Here is a 15,465-nt window from a genome sequence, read left to right as displayed (position 1 = left end):
TTTGAGTTTTGTGCTCCGTGGTTTTGTGTGTGTTTGTGTGTTGTTGAACGCGTTGGGTTTGTTTTGCCGTTTATTTTTTGGGTTTATTCACCTTTCGGGCATTATTGAATAGTGTGCGCATCATATTGAATTGCTTGTTTTGTGAGGGTGTACTGGGAATTATTTGTTCCGTTCCCAGAAATGAGAAACGTGTTGCTGTCCGAGGATGGTATTGGGGTTCCAACCCAACTTCCATCTCAATTTGAAATTATGTTCCCTTTGAATTATTTTCCCCCTCAAACTTAATAGCCTCTTACTTGTTACCTGGTCTTTTATCCTCAACAAGTCAGAGGGCTTCACGGCAAAAATGAAATGCTGATACTGCAGAGTGCAGCACGCTGACGCATGCGCAGGGAGGGCTAATCACTTGTAGTACCTACTACCCACACTGTATAGCCAATCGCCATCACATGTGTGATGTCTCCTACTGAAGCATACTTTTATCTCCTACAGCACAAAATTTGGTGCAGTAGCTGAAAGCGGCAGAAATCAAAGTTGACTCCTGTATTTCTTATTGTATCGCTCCCGCGGTTTGTATGTTTTGTTAGTACCTGTCATTATCACTCTTCAGTGGCACACTACTATCTACCACATTTGAACACATTTTAATTATTATTTGAATGACAACCACCAGTCCACTTGTACCACAGTAGGTATTGCAGCGCATGGAGTGGGCTGCAGCAGTGCAGCAGCCCTCGGCCCCTGCCTGCCGATGGAGTGGGCAGAGCCAGGTGGCTGATGTCACCTGATTAAGATGCACACAGCACAAATCTATGCTGCTGCATTGGATATGACCAGCCCTCTGTAGTCTGTAGTTAGATCAGCAAATGAAAATGTATTTTTCCAAGGAAGTGAGTGTTTGTACACTGTACAGGCCTGGGTATAGCCCATAGGCATCAGCATAGGATTGCACAATTCCTATAAAAATATTATGTTACTCTTTCTGTAATCTTTCAACAGGCAACAAGGCAAGCAGTAAGCACCTTCCTGTGTGTCATCTTCCAGTCATCAATTTTTTTGGTCTAGTTCCCACCGATAATCCAGATCTGCTGCAAATGGCACATCAAAACATTTGCAAAATGACTCCTACAGACATGGGTGTCAATATCTGCAAAGTTGGGGGTGCCCAAGCACTTATACTGCCAATTGACCTGATTAGTAATTGACCTTAACCTGTGCGATTGGTTGCAACTCCAAAGTCCGGACCTGTGAAGAAGTTGAAGTGGTACAGGCTGGGTGCTGCAGCACCGTTTGACAGAAATCAACATCCATTCCTACAGAGGTACTTTATCGGAAGATGACACCTAGGGAGGTACCTTGGCAGAGGCTTTCTGGATTAGTAACATTAAAAGCTTGTGGAATCTGATCCTACCATCCTATGCCTTTTGCCTATACTCTCTTGACTCATTTCATTGGAATGATATATTTACTTTTGCTGACTATAGTTTCATGTTGACCTGTCATGTCATTTATATTCCCAATGCCCATTGCCCATTCCCCAAACTATTATACTGTGTTATGCTTGTTTTCAGAATTCAGAAAAATGGCCTCCAGTGAATCACTCTGCACCTGTGGTCAGCCATATGACAACACAAAGTTTATGATTCAGTGTGATATTTGCAAGGACTGGCTCCATGGACTGTAAGTAGCCAATTATCTTGTAATAATATATTAACTTTAAACTAGCTTTCTATAATGTGTATTCGCTTATAGGTGTTACCTATCTTGTATTCCAGCACACTGTATGTTTTGATCACTTGTGCTGCTTGGCATAGTATTTACTATTTAGTGATGTTTTTTCTATAAATTTTCCTTTATAGAAATGTATAACTACTTAATGAATTGAATTCTTATAAAATTATGTTAATAGCCCCTAGGGTAAATAACACCTGCTTCAGCTTTCAGCATTTCATAACAGTCATGCAGTCAGGCTCTTTGGTTTTCATGCTTCTAGCATGCATTAAATTTGCAAAATAACTAGCTAAACCTACAGAAACTAAATTGCACAATCCTCACTGACACTAAGTGTTCTCTCTACTGTGCCCTTAAGTAGCTCTTCCATTTATTAATCAGCATATTTGAGTGATGCAAATGCTTTCCATTGTTATCTCCACTCTTATTTCGCAGATGTGTTGGCCTTCGTGAGCACCAGAGTGTTGACATTGACAAGTATCACTGTCCAAGATGTGAGCTGATGTGCGGCCCGTCAATATGTAAGTTTGTTTGTTATTCTGAACTGACTTGATTTATTCCTTTTTCTGCACATCTCATCATTGCATCACTTGGGTGTGCTGGATTATTGGGTATGTTGGTATTTATAAGCTCATGATTTCCATCCTCTAGGTTTGGTTTACATAGATAACTTAATCGATCTCTCAACTCATGAAATAAATAGTTGTATTCTTGTCCGCTGAATTTGCATTGGAGCGCTCACTGCTGCTCGAACAGAGCGCCGCGGTTCTTCATGGCCTGTCGGCGCTCCTCCAGCTTCTTCTTTTCGGCGGCCTCCTCGCGCTGCCGCTGACGCAGCTTCTGGTGCTCGGTGCGGATGTCCTCGTCGTGGGCGTCCTTCTGCTGGTCGGCGATGGCCATCTGCTCGAAGCGGTTCTTCATGCTGCCGGCCTTGTTGGAGTTGTCGGTGAAGTTGGGGTTTTTCGAGATGTCGGGCCGGATGCCGTTGTCGTCCATGACGGCCTCCATGCCGCAGGCGGGCGGCGCCTGGCCGGCCGCCACCTTCATCCACAGACGCATAAACTCGTCCAGGTTGAGCTTCTTGTCCTTGTCGTCGTCTCCGAGCGCGATGATCTTCTTGGCGTCCAGATGGGTGATCGGCCGGCCCATCTTCTTCTCGCAGAACTTCTTCAGCTTGTCGAGGGTGATGAAGCCGTCGCTGTCGAAGTCGGCCTCGGCGAACAGCTCCTCGAGTGCGGCGCACTGCTCCCTCGTGTACTCCTTCTCCAGCTCTGGGTACGGGTGGGCGTAGCGCACGTTGGGGTCGGTGCGGCGCCGCATGTGTGCCTGACTGGTGCCGGCGATGGCCCGTTCCCGGTGGCCGAGCGCCTGGGACAGCTCATTGTCAGCCATCGTGCGATGCAGACATTTAGTGGTCAGTCGGCGGGAGAGAATATAGCGCGATGCTTAAAATGTTTCGAAGTAATGATGCGTCCTACGCGTTGAATTTGCAGGTATACCTACATTGTTTAGTGCCTTACCTACATAGTCCCGAACATTTCCAGCCTTTTGCTTGTCTAATCAAGTGGTATTTTCAAATTTGCCGATAGAAATATTGAACGCAGCATGTAGGAAGAGTAACTGTTAATTTTAAATCCGGATTGATAAAGATAGAGCTTGTTCACGACTCTGAAATTTGGAAGAAAATGGACATTCGCCTGAACGTCGCCGCATTTGTAACATTTTTCCATTTTCTAAATAGGCGCGAGATTTTATTGCTAGGCGATTCCTTTTGGATGGTTGCTCGAGAGTGTTCCACTGAGGGTGTCTGGCTCACCTTTCTTCTCGATATTGTGATGGCTCTTCCTTGCTTCCTTTTTCGTAGTCCTGTTACTATTTCTAGTGACATATGACCACAGTAAAGTGGCCACAATATAAGCATGTGAAGCACTGAAAGCAAGCGGAATTTTGATACGCCCCCATTCTACCTCCGGCAGACAAGCAGAGGACCAACTGGCATCGGCTTGATCCGTACGAAGCGAACGCCGAGTCCAGGCCAGTGCAGACGGGCACTCCCATCTTCATCAAGGAGCTGCGGTCCCGCCACTTTGAAGGGTTAGAAACCTGTGAAATGTGTCGTTATCACTACCACTGACACTTTGCCATGCGTTGTGTCTGTGTAGGCACTAGGCAGCTGTAAGCTGTAGCTGCCGATACTAACCGATGTTGTCGATACTAATGCTGTGTGTTTCTGATGCTGACCCTGTGTGCTGATCCAGTGTTCATGTGTATTGTGCGGGCAGCGCGGACGATGTGGTGGTGCGGCTGCGCGGTCAGCAGCTGACGCTGCCCTACCTGGCGCAGCACGGCTGGGAGCGGCCGATTCAACTCGACTCGGTCGAGGGGCTCGGCATGCAGCTCCCGCCGGCCGCCGGCTTCACCGTGCATGACATCGAAAACTACGTCGGTATGTTGGCGGACTGTCCGCACAGCGAAATCGGGAGGGTGGTAATTACTTGCATTATGTAGTTTGTCTTCTTGTCAGAGGATATTAAATACGTTTGCGTCGTTCAGTAACCAGCCGAGGCTATTACAGGCTATGATCACGGGCTGGACGTTCAGTAACCGACTGTGGCTTCGATAGGCTCTGAGCGTGTCGGGGACGTTCTATAACCGACTGTGGCTTCGATAGGCTCTGAGCGTGTCGGGGACGTTCTATAACCAACTGTGGCTTCGATAGGCTCTGAGCGTGTCGGGGACGTTCTATAACCAACTGTGGCTTCGATAGGCTCTGAGCGTGTCGGGGACGTTCTATAACCAACTGTGGCTTCGATAGGCTCTGAGCGTGTCGGGGACGTTCTATAACCAACTGTGGCTTCTCCAGGCTCAGCGTGAGGTGGGCGTTCTATAACCAACTGTGGCTTCTCCAGGCTCTGAGCGTGAGGTGGACGTGATCGACGTGGGCCGCCAGCGGGACATCCGTCTGACGATGCACGAGCTGGCCGACTATTTCAGCAGCGGCCAGCGCTCCGAGACGCTCAACTGCATCAGCCTTGAGTTCAGCGGCACCGGGTCAGTCGCGGAACCAAATGGGCACAGGGGTAGTCGGGCTTCCGGAGTCCGGACAGATTGTAGGAAATCGAGTGTGTTTTTTTACTTTGGATGTTGCCTTATGTTCGCACGCTTCTTTATGTAGTAATTATGCGCTACCAACTAGCATGCCTATGTGAAATGACTGGCTCATTTCCTGAGATATGACCCGAGCTGACCTCACCCTCTGACAGGCTCTCTGCGCTGGTGGAGGCGCCGTACATCGTGCGGAAGCTGTGCTGGGTGACCTCCCTGTGGCCGACTCCGCCGCCCGAGGGCGTCGAGAAGCCCACCGTCACCAAGTACGCGCTCATTAGCGCCGTCGACTCGTACACCGACTTCCACGTGGACTTTGGCGGCACGTCCGTCTGGTATCACGTGCTCCAGGTACGACGGTACGAGCGGTGCCACGTGTTATTGTGTGTTGCAGCCGAACGGTGCCACGTGCTATGGATACAAGCCCCTGAAGATCCGATGCGACTCAAGAGAATACTAGCCCGATCCTACCTTGCTGAATGACAACTGGTTCAGTCGAATGTCGGTCATTGCCACACGACTGTGGATGGTTCTCTGACTACACGTAGGGTTACATGCTAGCTGCCTGCTGTCAAGATGTTTAGTCTCATGAACAGTCCGTGCTATACTCTCCTAACCGCGTATCGCCCCCCCCCCCCCCCCCCCCACCCACACGGATCTCCTGCTGCCTGATACACCGCCATGACTCCGTACGTTGGCAGGGAGAGAAGATATTCTACCTGATCCGGCCGACGGCGTCTAACCTAACACTGTACCAGCGCTGGCTCAACTCGCCGACACGCAGCTCCACATTTTTTGGAGACCAGGTGGGTCGGCCAGCACCCCTCTTCTCCGGAGTGTGGGATCGGTCAGACGCGCAGGTGAGCGAGAAAATGGTGCATTTGGAAACGTTTGAACAGTGGCCACCATTTGTGCCACCTCTTCACTCATGCATTGTGCCTTTACGTTTGCCGAAGAAAAGGTAATAGGTATGAAGATTGTGGAGTACTATCAGTTGCAGCTAGGGGCGTCATGTGTGAGTTCGTAAGTGCCTGCACCCGGCTGTAACGTGTAGGTCGTTGTCCCGTGCCCTGCCGTCCCTGACATGCTGTGTGTCATGACGGTCGTTATCCCTTCCCCTGTCCGCACTAACCGTCCCCTCCGTGCCACTCAGGTGGACGCCTGCAGCCGTCTGTGTGTGCGCGCCGGCCAGACGCTGCTCATCCCCTCTGGCTGGATACACGCCGTCTACACACCGCACGACTCGCTGGTCTTCGGCGGCAACTTCCTCTGCAGCCTCAACGTGCCCATTCAGCTCAAGTGAGTGGCGTGGATCGTCATGTTCTAAATTGTGTCGTCGATGCCAAGGCGTATCTCAAAATTAATATGTAGCTTTCACCGATTAGCATGCAAACCTGCTATTTTCCCATCAGGAATTCAAAAACAATTCACAGTGGACACCGAGTCTAGCTTACCGTCCTGCCTGACTGTCTCACTATCCTTTCTCGGTGTCTTACTATCCCGTCTGAGTGTGTTCCTCATCACCCTGTCCGCAGAGTGTACGAGCTGGAGAAGAAGAGTCGCACGCCGCTCAAGTTCCGGTTCCCGTCGTTCGAGACGTGCCACTGGCTGGGCGCCCGCCGCCTGGTGGAGGAGATGCGCGACTACAGCGACGCCAACCAGCGGTGTCCCACCTACCTGGTGCAGGCCGGCCGCAGCCTGGCCGCCCAGCTGCGCGCCTGGGCACACGACGCCTCGGTGAGTCGGCCGAGCGGGCCACCGCCACATCTCCCAGATTCAGTCACTAGTTAGTTTATCGAATACTGCATAGTTATTGGCCAGCAAAATTAGGAATATCGCATAGTTGTTGCTACGAAGTTTACAAATTATCGCCGTACCCTTGTTTTATAATTCGGTGAAGTGTTGTTGTTCGGCTTATCTTTGGCGTTTTCTTGCTCACGTTCGCAGTCGGCCCGGCGAGGTGTGGAGCCCATACCTGCCTTCATCAACCCCAGCAAGCTGATCAAGATGATCAACAAGGAGGTGCGCCACGCGGAGAAGTACAGCGCACATGCGCCGGCGGTGGCTCCTGCGCGGCCCGAGCGCCAATCGCGCCGCCAGGTGAAGAAGCGACCGCTGGGCGCCGACTTTGTGGATATCTCGGAGCGCTCCGAGTTCGAGTCACTGCTGCAGCAGTCGGCGGCGGCCGAGCGTCGCACCGAGCCGGCGCGCCGGCTGACGGTGCCGCGGCCCGTTCCCAGCCCGGCGCCCGGCCCGGCCAGCGGCGCCCACCGCGCCCCGCCGGCCGCCGGCGGCGGTCTCAAGATCCGGCTGGGGCCGCGCGTGCAGCCGCCGCCCGGGCTGGACGATGATGACGAGGAGGCGCCGCTGACCATCGACGACTCGGCGCCGGCGTCCCGGCGCTACGGCCGCATCCGCTCCGTGTCCATGGACAACCCGCTCAAACTGCGCCTCTCCAGTGAGTGCGGGGCGCCGGTCGGCAATGCAGTCACATGGGTTTTGGTAACGAGCTTTTTGCGGGCTGTTTCAGTTGAGAGCGGTGTAAGTTATGGTAAATCATAGATCTTATTTCACCAATTTTGTGGCTGATGCACGACTGATGGCCGCTGTACCATCAGGAGAGTTACCAGTCTCTCCACCCAGTGTCCACCTAACTAGCCCTCCTTCCCCAGTCGACGGCCGGGCGGACCCGGCGCCTCCGCCGGCCTCCAACGGCATCGAGGAGCTGCTGCGCGCCTCCAGCGTGGCTGACGGTGGAGGAGGCGGCGGCGGCGGCTCGGACGGCACGCTGCCGGCCGGCCAGGCGTCGCCGGCCACCCGGGACGCCATCGTTGGCATGCTGACCATGAGCCGCGCCGTGGTGGAGCCGGAGCCGGCGCCGGCGCCGGCGGCTAAACGCAGCCGGCCGCACTCCTACTCATCAGATGAGGAGACGTTTGCCGCCACGCAGGACGACGAGTATGGTGAGTGGCGTCTGACGACACTGTCCGGGCCGGGCGAATGCACAGCTGTTGCTTACCGAAAACGATGCTAACTGATGGTCCTGCTCGAGTCGAATCAGAATCAACGTACTGTACGGTAGCCTGTGTTCGTATAATTAGTATAGTTATACCCGTACCCTGTCCCCAGTGGTTTGTTGACTAATGGAGCAAACCTGTGTCCATGATTATCCACCCGCTCACCACGTGATGCGTCCTGCACGGACCACCAGCTGACGCGCCGCCCGGTCCCGCAGTGTACCCGGCGATCGACGACTCAGATGACGAGCACGTGTTCAAGCCGCGCGGCCGGCGCCGCGGCGACGAGGCCTGGAACCCCAAGGCGCGCGTGTCGGTGAACGCGGGGCGCAGCTGGCGACCGGCGCGACCCAACGCGGCGCGCCGACCGCCGCTGACGCCCCAGTCTGCCGGCCACCGGACGCTCGCGGTCAGTGGGGGGGGGGGGGGACTCTAGGAGAGGGAGGGGTGACAGCAGTCACAGTACTGAGCGGTAGTGACTTGGGAATGTTGTCAGAGTGGTAAATATTGTATTATTCGGCTGTCACATGAAGTTGGTGGTAATCTATATGCATTATGATTCTTTCGTAGCGTTTTGTGGCTAAGTGATCCACAAGCGGGTCGCCACTGCCGCGACCATTTGCCTCACGCCGTGCGAGCTGCGTAATTCGATACTGTTGAAATGCACTGCGCGACCCTCACGTTCTACTGGCTGTTTTCAGTCGCTGAAGAAGGTGCAGCCAAAGAAGAGAGACCCGCAGCCCGGCTCTTCCAGTTCGGGCCTCTCGCTCGGAGGTGGCCCCGACTCTGTCAAACGTGAGTCGATGACGCCACGTCCAGCTGTCGTTTCTGGCACCACGGACGTACAGGAACTTTGATTAGGGAATAAGAAGTAAGAGCTATGCTGCTACTTCATTGTGTCATTAGCAAGGGAGATAATGGATAAAAAGATGACGAGTCATCGTCCAATGACTTTGTCAGGAACTCAGCCCAACTGTTCGAATCCCCTCTCGGCTCTGGTCTTGTTCTCAAATCAAATCTAACCAAAAGACTGTGGATTAATTGGCTCCTCACGTCTTATTGCCACGATGTCAAGCAAACAGACAAGCAAAACTGTGCAATGCAACGACTCGATATGACGATATGACTCGATTGCGACGTGAGTGCAGTCGCTACCCGTTAATACCTCCTTTAATCCACTGTGAGGCCATGGGTACAATTAATTGCCGCAAAAGGTGTTAAGTAAATTTCGATGGCTGAAAGAGGTCCATGTTAGAGGTAGGAATGCAGTCCCACCTCTAGATTTTGGCTGTTCGATGCAATTTAGTTGGTGGGCCTCAAACAGAACAGTAGTTCCATTCTCAGCGTGCAACAAATTGCGCCTAACATGTTTGCCGCGGTGCGAGCTGACGAGCCGGCAATGCAGTCCGACTCCGAGAGCCCCACCACACGGACAACGTTCCGGTCCCGACCGAATCTACCGCGAGAGTGCGCCGCCGCCGCGGCACCGGCCCCACATCGACCGCCGGTCACGTGATCCACGGGTCACCAATCAGCGACCTCGCCGCGCCGCGCCGCCGGGTAGGCTGCGCCGCAGCGCTGTTCGCTGCAGCAGCGGCGGCCCGGCGGACGGTAATTACAAATATTCACAGACTTTTTATCGTTGCGATAATTCACTGCAGCTTGGATGTTTCGCTGGTGGATGTTTGAATTCCATGTCTCGTTTGCAGGACCCAAGCCGAAGAAGGGAATGGCGACCGCCAAGCAGCGTCTGGGCAAGATCCTGAAGCTGAACAAGATGAAGTTCTGAGGAGGCGGCGGCGCCGGCGGGCCTTGGACCGGCTGTGATGTCCCACCTTGTGTTCAGAGGGCGCCGTGCGGCCGGCGGACCGGGGCCGGCGTCTCCCGGCCGTGGCCACGCTCGCACGGTCAGTCCCACCACGGGTGGCTGTGTGTACGTTATACGCACGCGCTCTGCGCCGCCGATTATGACGACGATCTGCCCTGGTAGCCTTCATCGCTCATGTCCATAGCGGTGGCGCCGTGGCCGGCCGATGCGTGATACATGAATTAGTGCACCGCGTAGCATTCATCATCCTCATATTTACTGGCGTCAGACTGCGCCAGCTTTTTGTTATCGGATCATTCACAATTTACGTTGTGAGTAACAAGTAGGTCAGAAGCTACCTGCAGCTTTAAGGCCTAACGGCAGTTCATCGTATGTGTCCAGTGCGTTCTGAATGAATATTGTATGAATACGAATCTATCGCATAGCATTGGTTTTGGTATAAGGGGAATAATGTTTAGCGCACTCATTTATTCATTCACTTTGGTATAATATCTTCTTGGAACTGGTGTTGACTACGTTTGCGCTCCCGCACACCACTTATCTTGTATTACGCGCCTCGAAACCGTCATGCATGACCAGTGACCACGGGCCATGGGAGCGTAGCAATTAATGACAGTGCAGATATAGGCAGACAACATCGCAGCGTTGACCACACCAAAGACATCCTTTGATGTGGTGCGCCGCCGATCTCAGGCACCAGCAACACGAAGGGGCCGCGATCGGGTCATAAATAGCAGTATCTACACGTCAAGGTTGTTCATGGTTGATTTACCGCAATTACGGTATTATAGTTCGTTTTTCTTAAGTTTGCCCCTCACTGTAAACGTCTTTTTGAACATTGCACGAGAATTGCTAGCTGAATTACTGAGAAAACTGGTTGGCGCACACTGATTTGACAAGATTTCACAGACGATCAATTTCATCAAATTTATTTACAATTTCACAGACTCGTAAATCGTATTTGCCAATACCTACAGCCCCACAGGGAAAGACGACTTCTCAGGAATTATGTCTGAACTAATAAATAAATTGCACGGCGCTTAACATAACGTTAAATCGTCTGTGTTCAAAACTTATTTTTGAAAATATTATTCATATCTACAATACAATGTGCGCTAACCAGTTTTCTCAGTAATTCAGCTAGCAATTCTCGTGCTGTGTTCAAAGAGACGTTTACAGTGAGGGGCAAACTTAAGAAAAACGAACTATAACTAAGCCCGTGATTGAATAAACAATAATATAGATAGCACTGGCATCAGCGCCTGAAGTCATACTGCACCGCAGAACACCAGTTCATAGCCCTGCCGCTAGATGACACTGGTCATCAGCGCCTGGAGTCATACTGCGCCGCAGGACACCAGCTTATGATTTTGCCGCTAGATGACACTGGTCATCAGCGCCTAAAGTCATGCATACTGCACCGCAGAGCACCAACTTATAGCCCTGCCGCTAGATGGCACTGATCATCGGCGCCTGGAGTCATACTGCGCCGCAGAACACCAACTTATGATCCTGCCGCTAGATGACACTGGTCATCAGCGCCTGAAGTTGCATACTGCACCGCAGAGCACCAGCTTATAACCCTGCCGCTAGATGGCACTGGCTATCAGCGCCTGAACTCATACTGCGCCGCAGCACACAGAACGGTCCCGCGTCCCGCATTGGGCCGTTTCCCAATATTGCTCCGACTCCGAGCCATCTCGAATGTAGGGAAACCACAGCCCTCGTGTAGTGCCCGTTCCCCTGTCTGTGGTCAAGATCCCGCGTACGGCGGGCGCAGAGGGCGATGTAACATACATTTTTTAATGAGTTTGATGTAACGAATCGATGTCAAATCTTCTGTTCCAACTCAAACTGATGATAATTTCCCCAACTCACGGCTAACCAGGCCATCAGAGGCTATGTTTGTTTCCCTTCCAAACAACTCGACGCAAAAAGCTTGTATATTTGGAAGATGTTAAATAAAATGAAATTAACTGCCCAGTGAGAAACCGAATATGTGCGAAAATTTACCCCGCCGCCTAATGAGCCAAACCGTTGTGCAGGCTTTCCGTGGGCGCAGGTTACTGTACCGCAGAGGGCGGACTTCGGTCAGAGTCGGACTTGATTGTGTCAGCTCACCAAATTAAGCGAGCTGCCCTGACTTTACACTGATTTCCAAAATATCACGTCTCCGTTTGTCTATTGCCTAATCCTAGTGACTCAAATGGACACAAAGGCCGGCTTCTTTATCTCGCATTTCGTATCCCGGTTTCCATCTGTTTTCTCTTCAGACGATGGACTGCCGTAGCAATTAGCACTGAAACTGTATCTAGCTGCCGATGTGAGGCGCTTGAATGCATACGCGTCATCGCTTGGTATCGGAAGTTACACAACTGCAGTAAGTAGTAGCTGGTCAGTTGCCGAATGGATTGATGGACTTCTTCTGGTTATTGGCTGAAGGTCTTGACTGGCTGTCCCGTTACGTCGTTGGTGGTCATGTTGGATGCTCTGGCACGGTTAGGCGCGCTGGATGCTAGCAGGGCTGGTGGGTAGTCGCGCTGGATGGCAGGGACGGTGGACAGTCGCGCTGGACAGGCCGCTGCCGATCGTCTTCCGACGGGTAGCCTGTGCGCCCTCTGCTAGTCGTTGGCGGGCAGGCTGGACAGTGACGACAGCTGAGAGCCGGAGAAGGCGTGCAGGTCGGTCTCGTAGATCCAGGCATCGGCCGCCACCTGGTCCATGGTGGCCCGCCGGGTGATGTCCGGCTCCAGCATGTGTCTGTGCAGACAGACACCCGACGCACGCCTCAGTCAGACTCTACACACATTCACAGTGTTGCTCCGACGGATTTAGTAGGCAAATGCATGTAATATTGAAATGTTGACATACAGAAAGCGTATTTTCATCGACAAACCTGGCGTCCGGCTAAGCGTCCTAATCTTATATCGTCAGTGAACAACGGACCCGACACTGCCAACATCACTTTTGTCTGCCAACACCCGGTATTTTTCCGGGGCTCTCACACGACGTTATAGCCAACAATGAATATTTTCATCATGAACGGTTATGGTTTTCTGCCTGAAACCTGTGTATATTTACGATGTTGACCTACCTGATAAGTCGTTTTACTCCGGCAGTAAGAGGCTCCTGGTTTTTACCGTTAAAACCAAGCCTCCGCTCTTGTTGATATCGTAACATTTTCTTGATATTAGAATCGTCGAAAGGCATTGTAGCTGTGACCATGATGTATAGGATGCACCCCAAGGACCAGACGTCGTACATCTTGGGGTTATACGGCTGGCCCTGGAACCAGCACACGGTAATACCTACCTCAAATAAGTGATGATGACAATGGTAATTTGGGCAATAATCTTTGACGGAGGCATGATACAGCTATGATAATATGGAATACCCAAAGACCGGTTTATCTCAGTAACTTGCTTGGGCCAATGTGCGTCACGACCTGCACCGGTTACAGGTCGTGACGACCTGTAACCCACCTGTAACCACGATTTAGAAAACATGAAACGATTCCTTTCCTCCAGCCTCGTGGTGTTACGATCGGACGCACAAAGGCGCGGGAATGACTCACGTCAGGACTTACGATGCATGTGTGTTTACGGTGAAATGGAACTGACCTGAAGGATCTCTGGAGCGGCGTATGCGGCACTGCCGCAGAACGTTCTACTCAGCACTCTTTTTCCGGCTTCATCCCGGCAGCGACGGCAAAATCCAAAGTCCGTGAGCTTCAGAGAACGATCAGAAACCAGCAATACGTTCTCGCACTTCAAATCACGATGAGTTATATCCAACGCGTGAAGGTATTTCACAGCGGATACCAGCTGACTGGGTCAGCAACGATCAAGGGAGGTCAGTATTCTCGCTTGGAGTCCTGTTAAAATGGTCATCACACACAAAGAGCTAACAAGTTATAGCAGTATTACAAGTGCACATTATTTTGTGATTACGACGGGCTCGGAAATGAATATCTTCGATGAAACATCGCACCAAAGTATACGATGAATAAGACAAAACGCGCTATGATGCTCGATAGTTAAAAATGTACATGTGTATGCAAAGCTTACCGAAAGTAGTGACGTCCCTTTGGTTCCTTCAATGCTCCCTTACTTCGAATATGTTCCAACAAATCACCTCTGTCACAATATTCCATGAATATATAAACACAGTCGTTGATGTCGATAATGTCGTAGAACTTCACTATATTGGGATGGTCAATATGGCGTATTATGTCCAGCTCTCGCGGCAGAAATTTCGTAACGAAATCATGAGAAGCCTTTTTCCTATTGATAATCTTGCATGCAATTTTCACGAGCTCTCCACTGTCCAAAACTTTACTTGAGAGTCGCACCTTGCAGTACGAGCCTTCACCAATTACTTTTCCCAACTTGTATCCCTTTTTGCTAAGAATTTGAGCGGCGGCATCGCCGAAAACGCCATGAAGGATGCTAATCGAGCTGCAATAAAAACACAACTTCAATGATCATCTGCTTTGGACGACGGACGTGAAGCCAGATATGAAGACATCAACATGATTTAAGTTAAAATCGTTGTACGTCAAAACAGCAGGCAGAACATTTTAATGCTTCAACGTTTTAATAATACAAAGATTAGGTACTGGCAAGCGATGGAGAATGATGCTCAAGACGAGGGATGCCTATAGGCATGCCAGTTCTGAGGTCTCAACTGACGAGAAAATGAACACGGTTCCAATAAAACGACTCTAGCCATGTAAATTAATCGAAGTTAGATCTATGCTACCTTAGTGGTTAACAAGCCATGAATAGGGACGATTTTGACACTTAATTAAGCCAAGTTTGTCCAGTTTCGTCGCGAGATTTTCCCTCACCTGTGACGGTCCTGCCGTGATGAGCTTCGGGCTGAGGAGGCATGTTGTGCCATAAGAAAACGTAAATTTTGCTTTAAACTAAATGCTTTTCACGTAAGATTTATACTCAGCGATTTAAAATGAAAATAAAGCAGAAAGAAACCCAACGGTGTTACTGCGAAATTTAACATCTTTCTACGGCAGAAAAGCTGATAAAGCTCGAGAAATCCACTGTCGTCAAGGCAGTAGGCACCTCTAAATAAAGGAGTGGAATAAAAATAAATACGTTATGTGCGCTGTTGAACAATTTTAACTGGAAAGGTAAAAGAAAAAGAGTATGCTCAAACATTCCCGATAATACAGAATGCATTTCAGATAGAGAATGTTGGGTGTGACAACTGGAAGGCACAACGTATCTTTTCTACACGAAATCCAATAGGCATGACATGCCTATTGGTTATTGAATACCGCACAACATCCCATCACGTTCAACAATTAATGTTTGTTACGGAGCGAGCGAAGCGAGCGGAGTCTTACGTAGAATAACGGAAATTTCTGAGTATGAGCGGCCGGCCGGCCGGCCGGCCGTGGTCACGATTCTGCGACGCTTATATCTCAGCAACCACTTGACCGATTTACATGCGGTAATTTTTGTAGGGTAGCTTCATTCCTTCTACCAAGTATTGGACTATTCCCGGTGCATGTGGGTGACCCCTTATGCACGTGCCACGTGCAAAACGAAGAGGTGTCACTCTTGTAATTGTTGCAATATCTCGGTAACTACTTGGCCGATTGCGCTGAAAGTTGGCATGCAGGTAGGCACCCACTAGGCAATGCATATCCATGTGCCGGAGTTGGGGTACTGCTGCACGTGCGCACGTGCAGGGGTCGATTCCAGACATCGAGAACGGCTGGACCGATTGCGCTCAAATTTGGTACATGGCTAGGGACCGGTT

The 15,465-nt window shown here is 51.0% G+C and overlaps 2 protein-coding genes across 4 annotated transcripts; one reads left to right on the top strand and one right to left on the bottom strand.

Annotated features, from left to right (window-relative positions):
- Positions 1-10: 10 nt before the first annotated feature.
- On the top strand, positions 11-10,105 carry LOC122379013 (lysine-specific demethylase 7B-like). Of its 3 annotated transcripts, none has more exons than XM_043360844.1 (15): positions 11-25; positions 1,572-1,680; positions 2,167-2,252; positions 3,708-3,825; positions 4,014-4,177; positions 4,641-4,782; positions 4,995-5,187; positions 5,538-5,642; positions 5,990-6,135; positions 6,372-6,573; positions 6,784-7,294; positions 7,509-7,799; positions 8,072-8,262; positions 8,555-8,648; positions 9,563-10,105. In XM_043360844.1, the coding sequence occupies exons 2-15, from the start codon at positions 1,583-1,585 to the stop codon at positions 9,640-9,642; spliced, it is 2,421 nt and encodes an 806-aa protein (XP_043216779.1). In that variant the 5' UTR covers positions 11-25; positions 1,572-1,582; the 3' UTR covers positions 9,643-10,105. The 3 variants fall into 3 exon arrangements, with proteins under 3 accessions (XP_043216779.1, XP_043216778.1, XP_043216777.1); XM_043360843.1 differs by having other exon boundaries at positions 12-56; XM_043360842.1 differs by lacking the exon at positions 11-25 and adding an exon at positions 166-208.
- Positions 10,106-11,610: 1,505 nt separating this feature from the next.
- Positions 11,611-14,719, bottom strand: LOC122379012 (testis-specific serine/threonine-protein kinase 1-like). Its single transcript, XM_043360841.1, has 5 exons — positions 14,531-14,719; positions 13,749-14,138; positions 13,302-13,509; positions 12,776-12,966; positions 11,611-12,441 (listed from the first exon to the last, which is right to left on the bottom strand). Exons 1-5 carry the CDS (start codon positions 14,581-14,583, stop codon positions 12,303-12,305), a joined length of 981 nt encoding a protein of 326 aa, XP_043216776.1. The 5' UTR covers positions 14,584-14,719; the 3' UTR covers positions 11,611-12,302.
- Between the last annotated feature and the right edge of the window lie 746 nt (positions 14,720-15,465).

The sequence above is a fragment of the Amphibalanus amphitrite genome, unplaced genomic scaffold (assembly GCF_019059575.1).
Source record: "Amphibalanus amphitrite isolate SeventyFive unplaced genomic scaffold, NRLGWU_Aamphi_draft 000069F_arrow, whole genome shotgun sequence".
NCBI classification, from domain to species: Eukaryota; Metazoa; Arthropoda; class Thecostraca; order Balanomorpha; family Balanidae; genus Amphibalanus; species Amphibalanus amphitrite.
Note: the sequence above shows the minus strand (reverse complement) of the source record. Positions and strands in the feature narration are given on the sequence as shown.

Bases quoted from the DNA above. Each gene is read 5' to 3' on its own strand.
- LOC122379013 (XM_043360842.1), top strand. From the start codon at position 181: ATGAGAAACGTGTTGCTGTCCGAGGATG. The intron at 6,136-6,371 runs GTGAGTGGCGTG...CCCTGTCCGCAG, and splicing joins AACGTGCCCATTCAGCTCAA to AGTGTACGAGCTGGAGAAGA. The intron at 8,263-8,554 runs GTCAGTGGGGGG...GGCTGTTTTCAG, and splicing joins CCGGCCACCGGACGCTCGCG to TCGCTGAAGAAGGTGCAGCC.
- LOC122379012 (XM_043360841.1), bottom strand. From the start codon at position 14,583: ATGGCACAACATGCCTCCTCAGCCCGAAGCTCATCACGGCAGGACCGT. The intron at 14,139-14,530 runs GTGAGGGAAAAT...TTTTTATTGCAG, and splicing joins TCACGGCAGGACCGTCACAG to CTCGATTAGCATCCTTCATG. The intron at 12,967-13,301 runs GTCAGTTCCATT...TGCTGGTTCCAG, and splicing joins CCGCTCCAGAGATCCTTCAG to GGCCAGCCGTATAACCCCAA.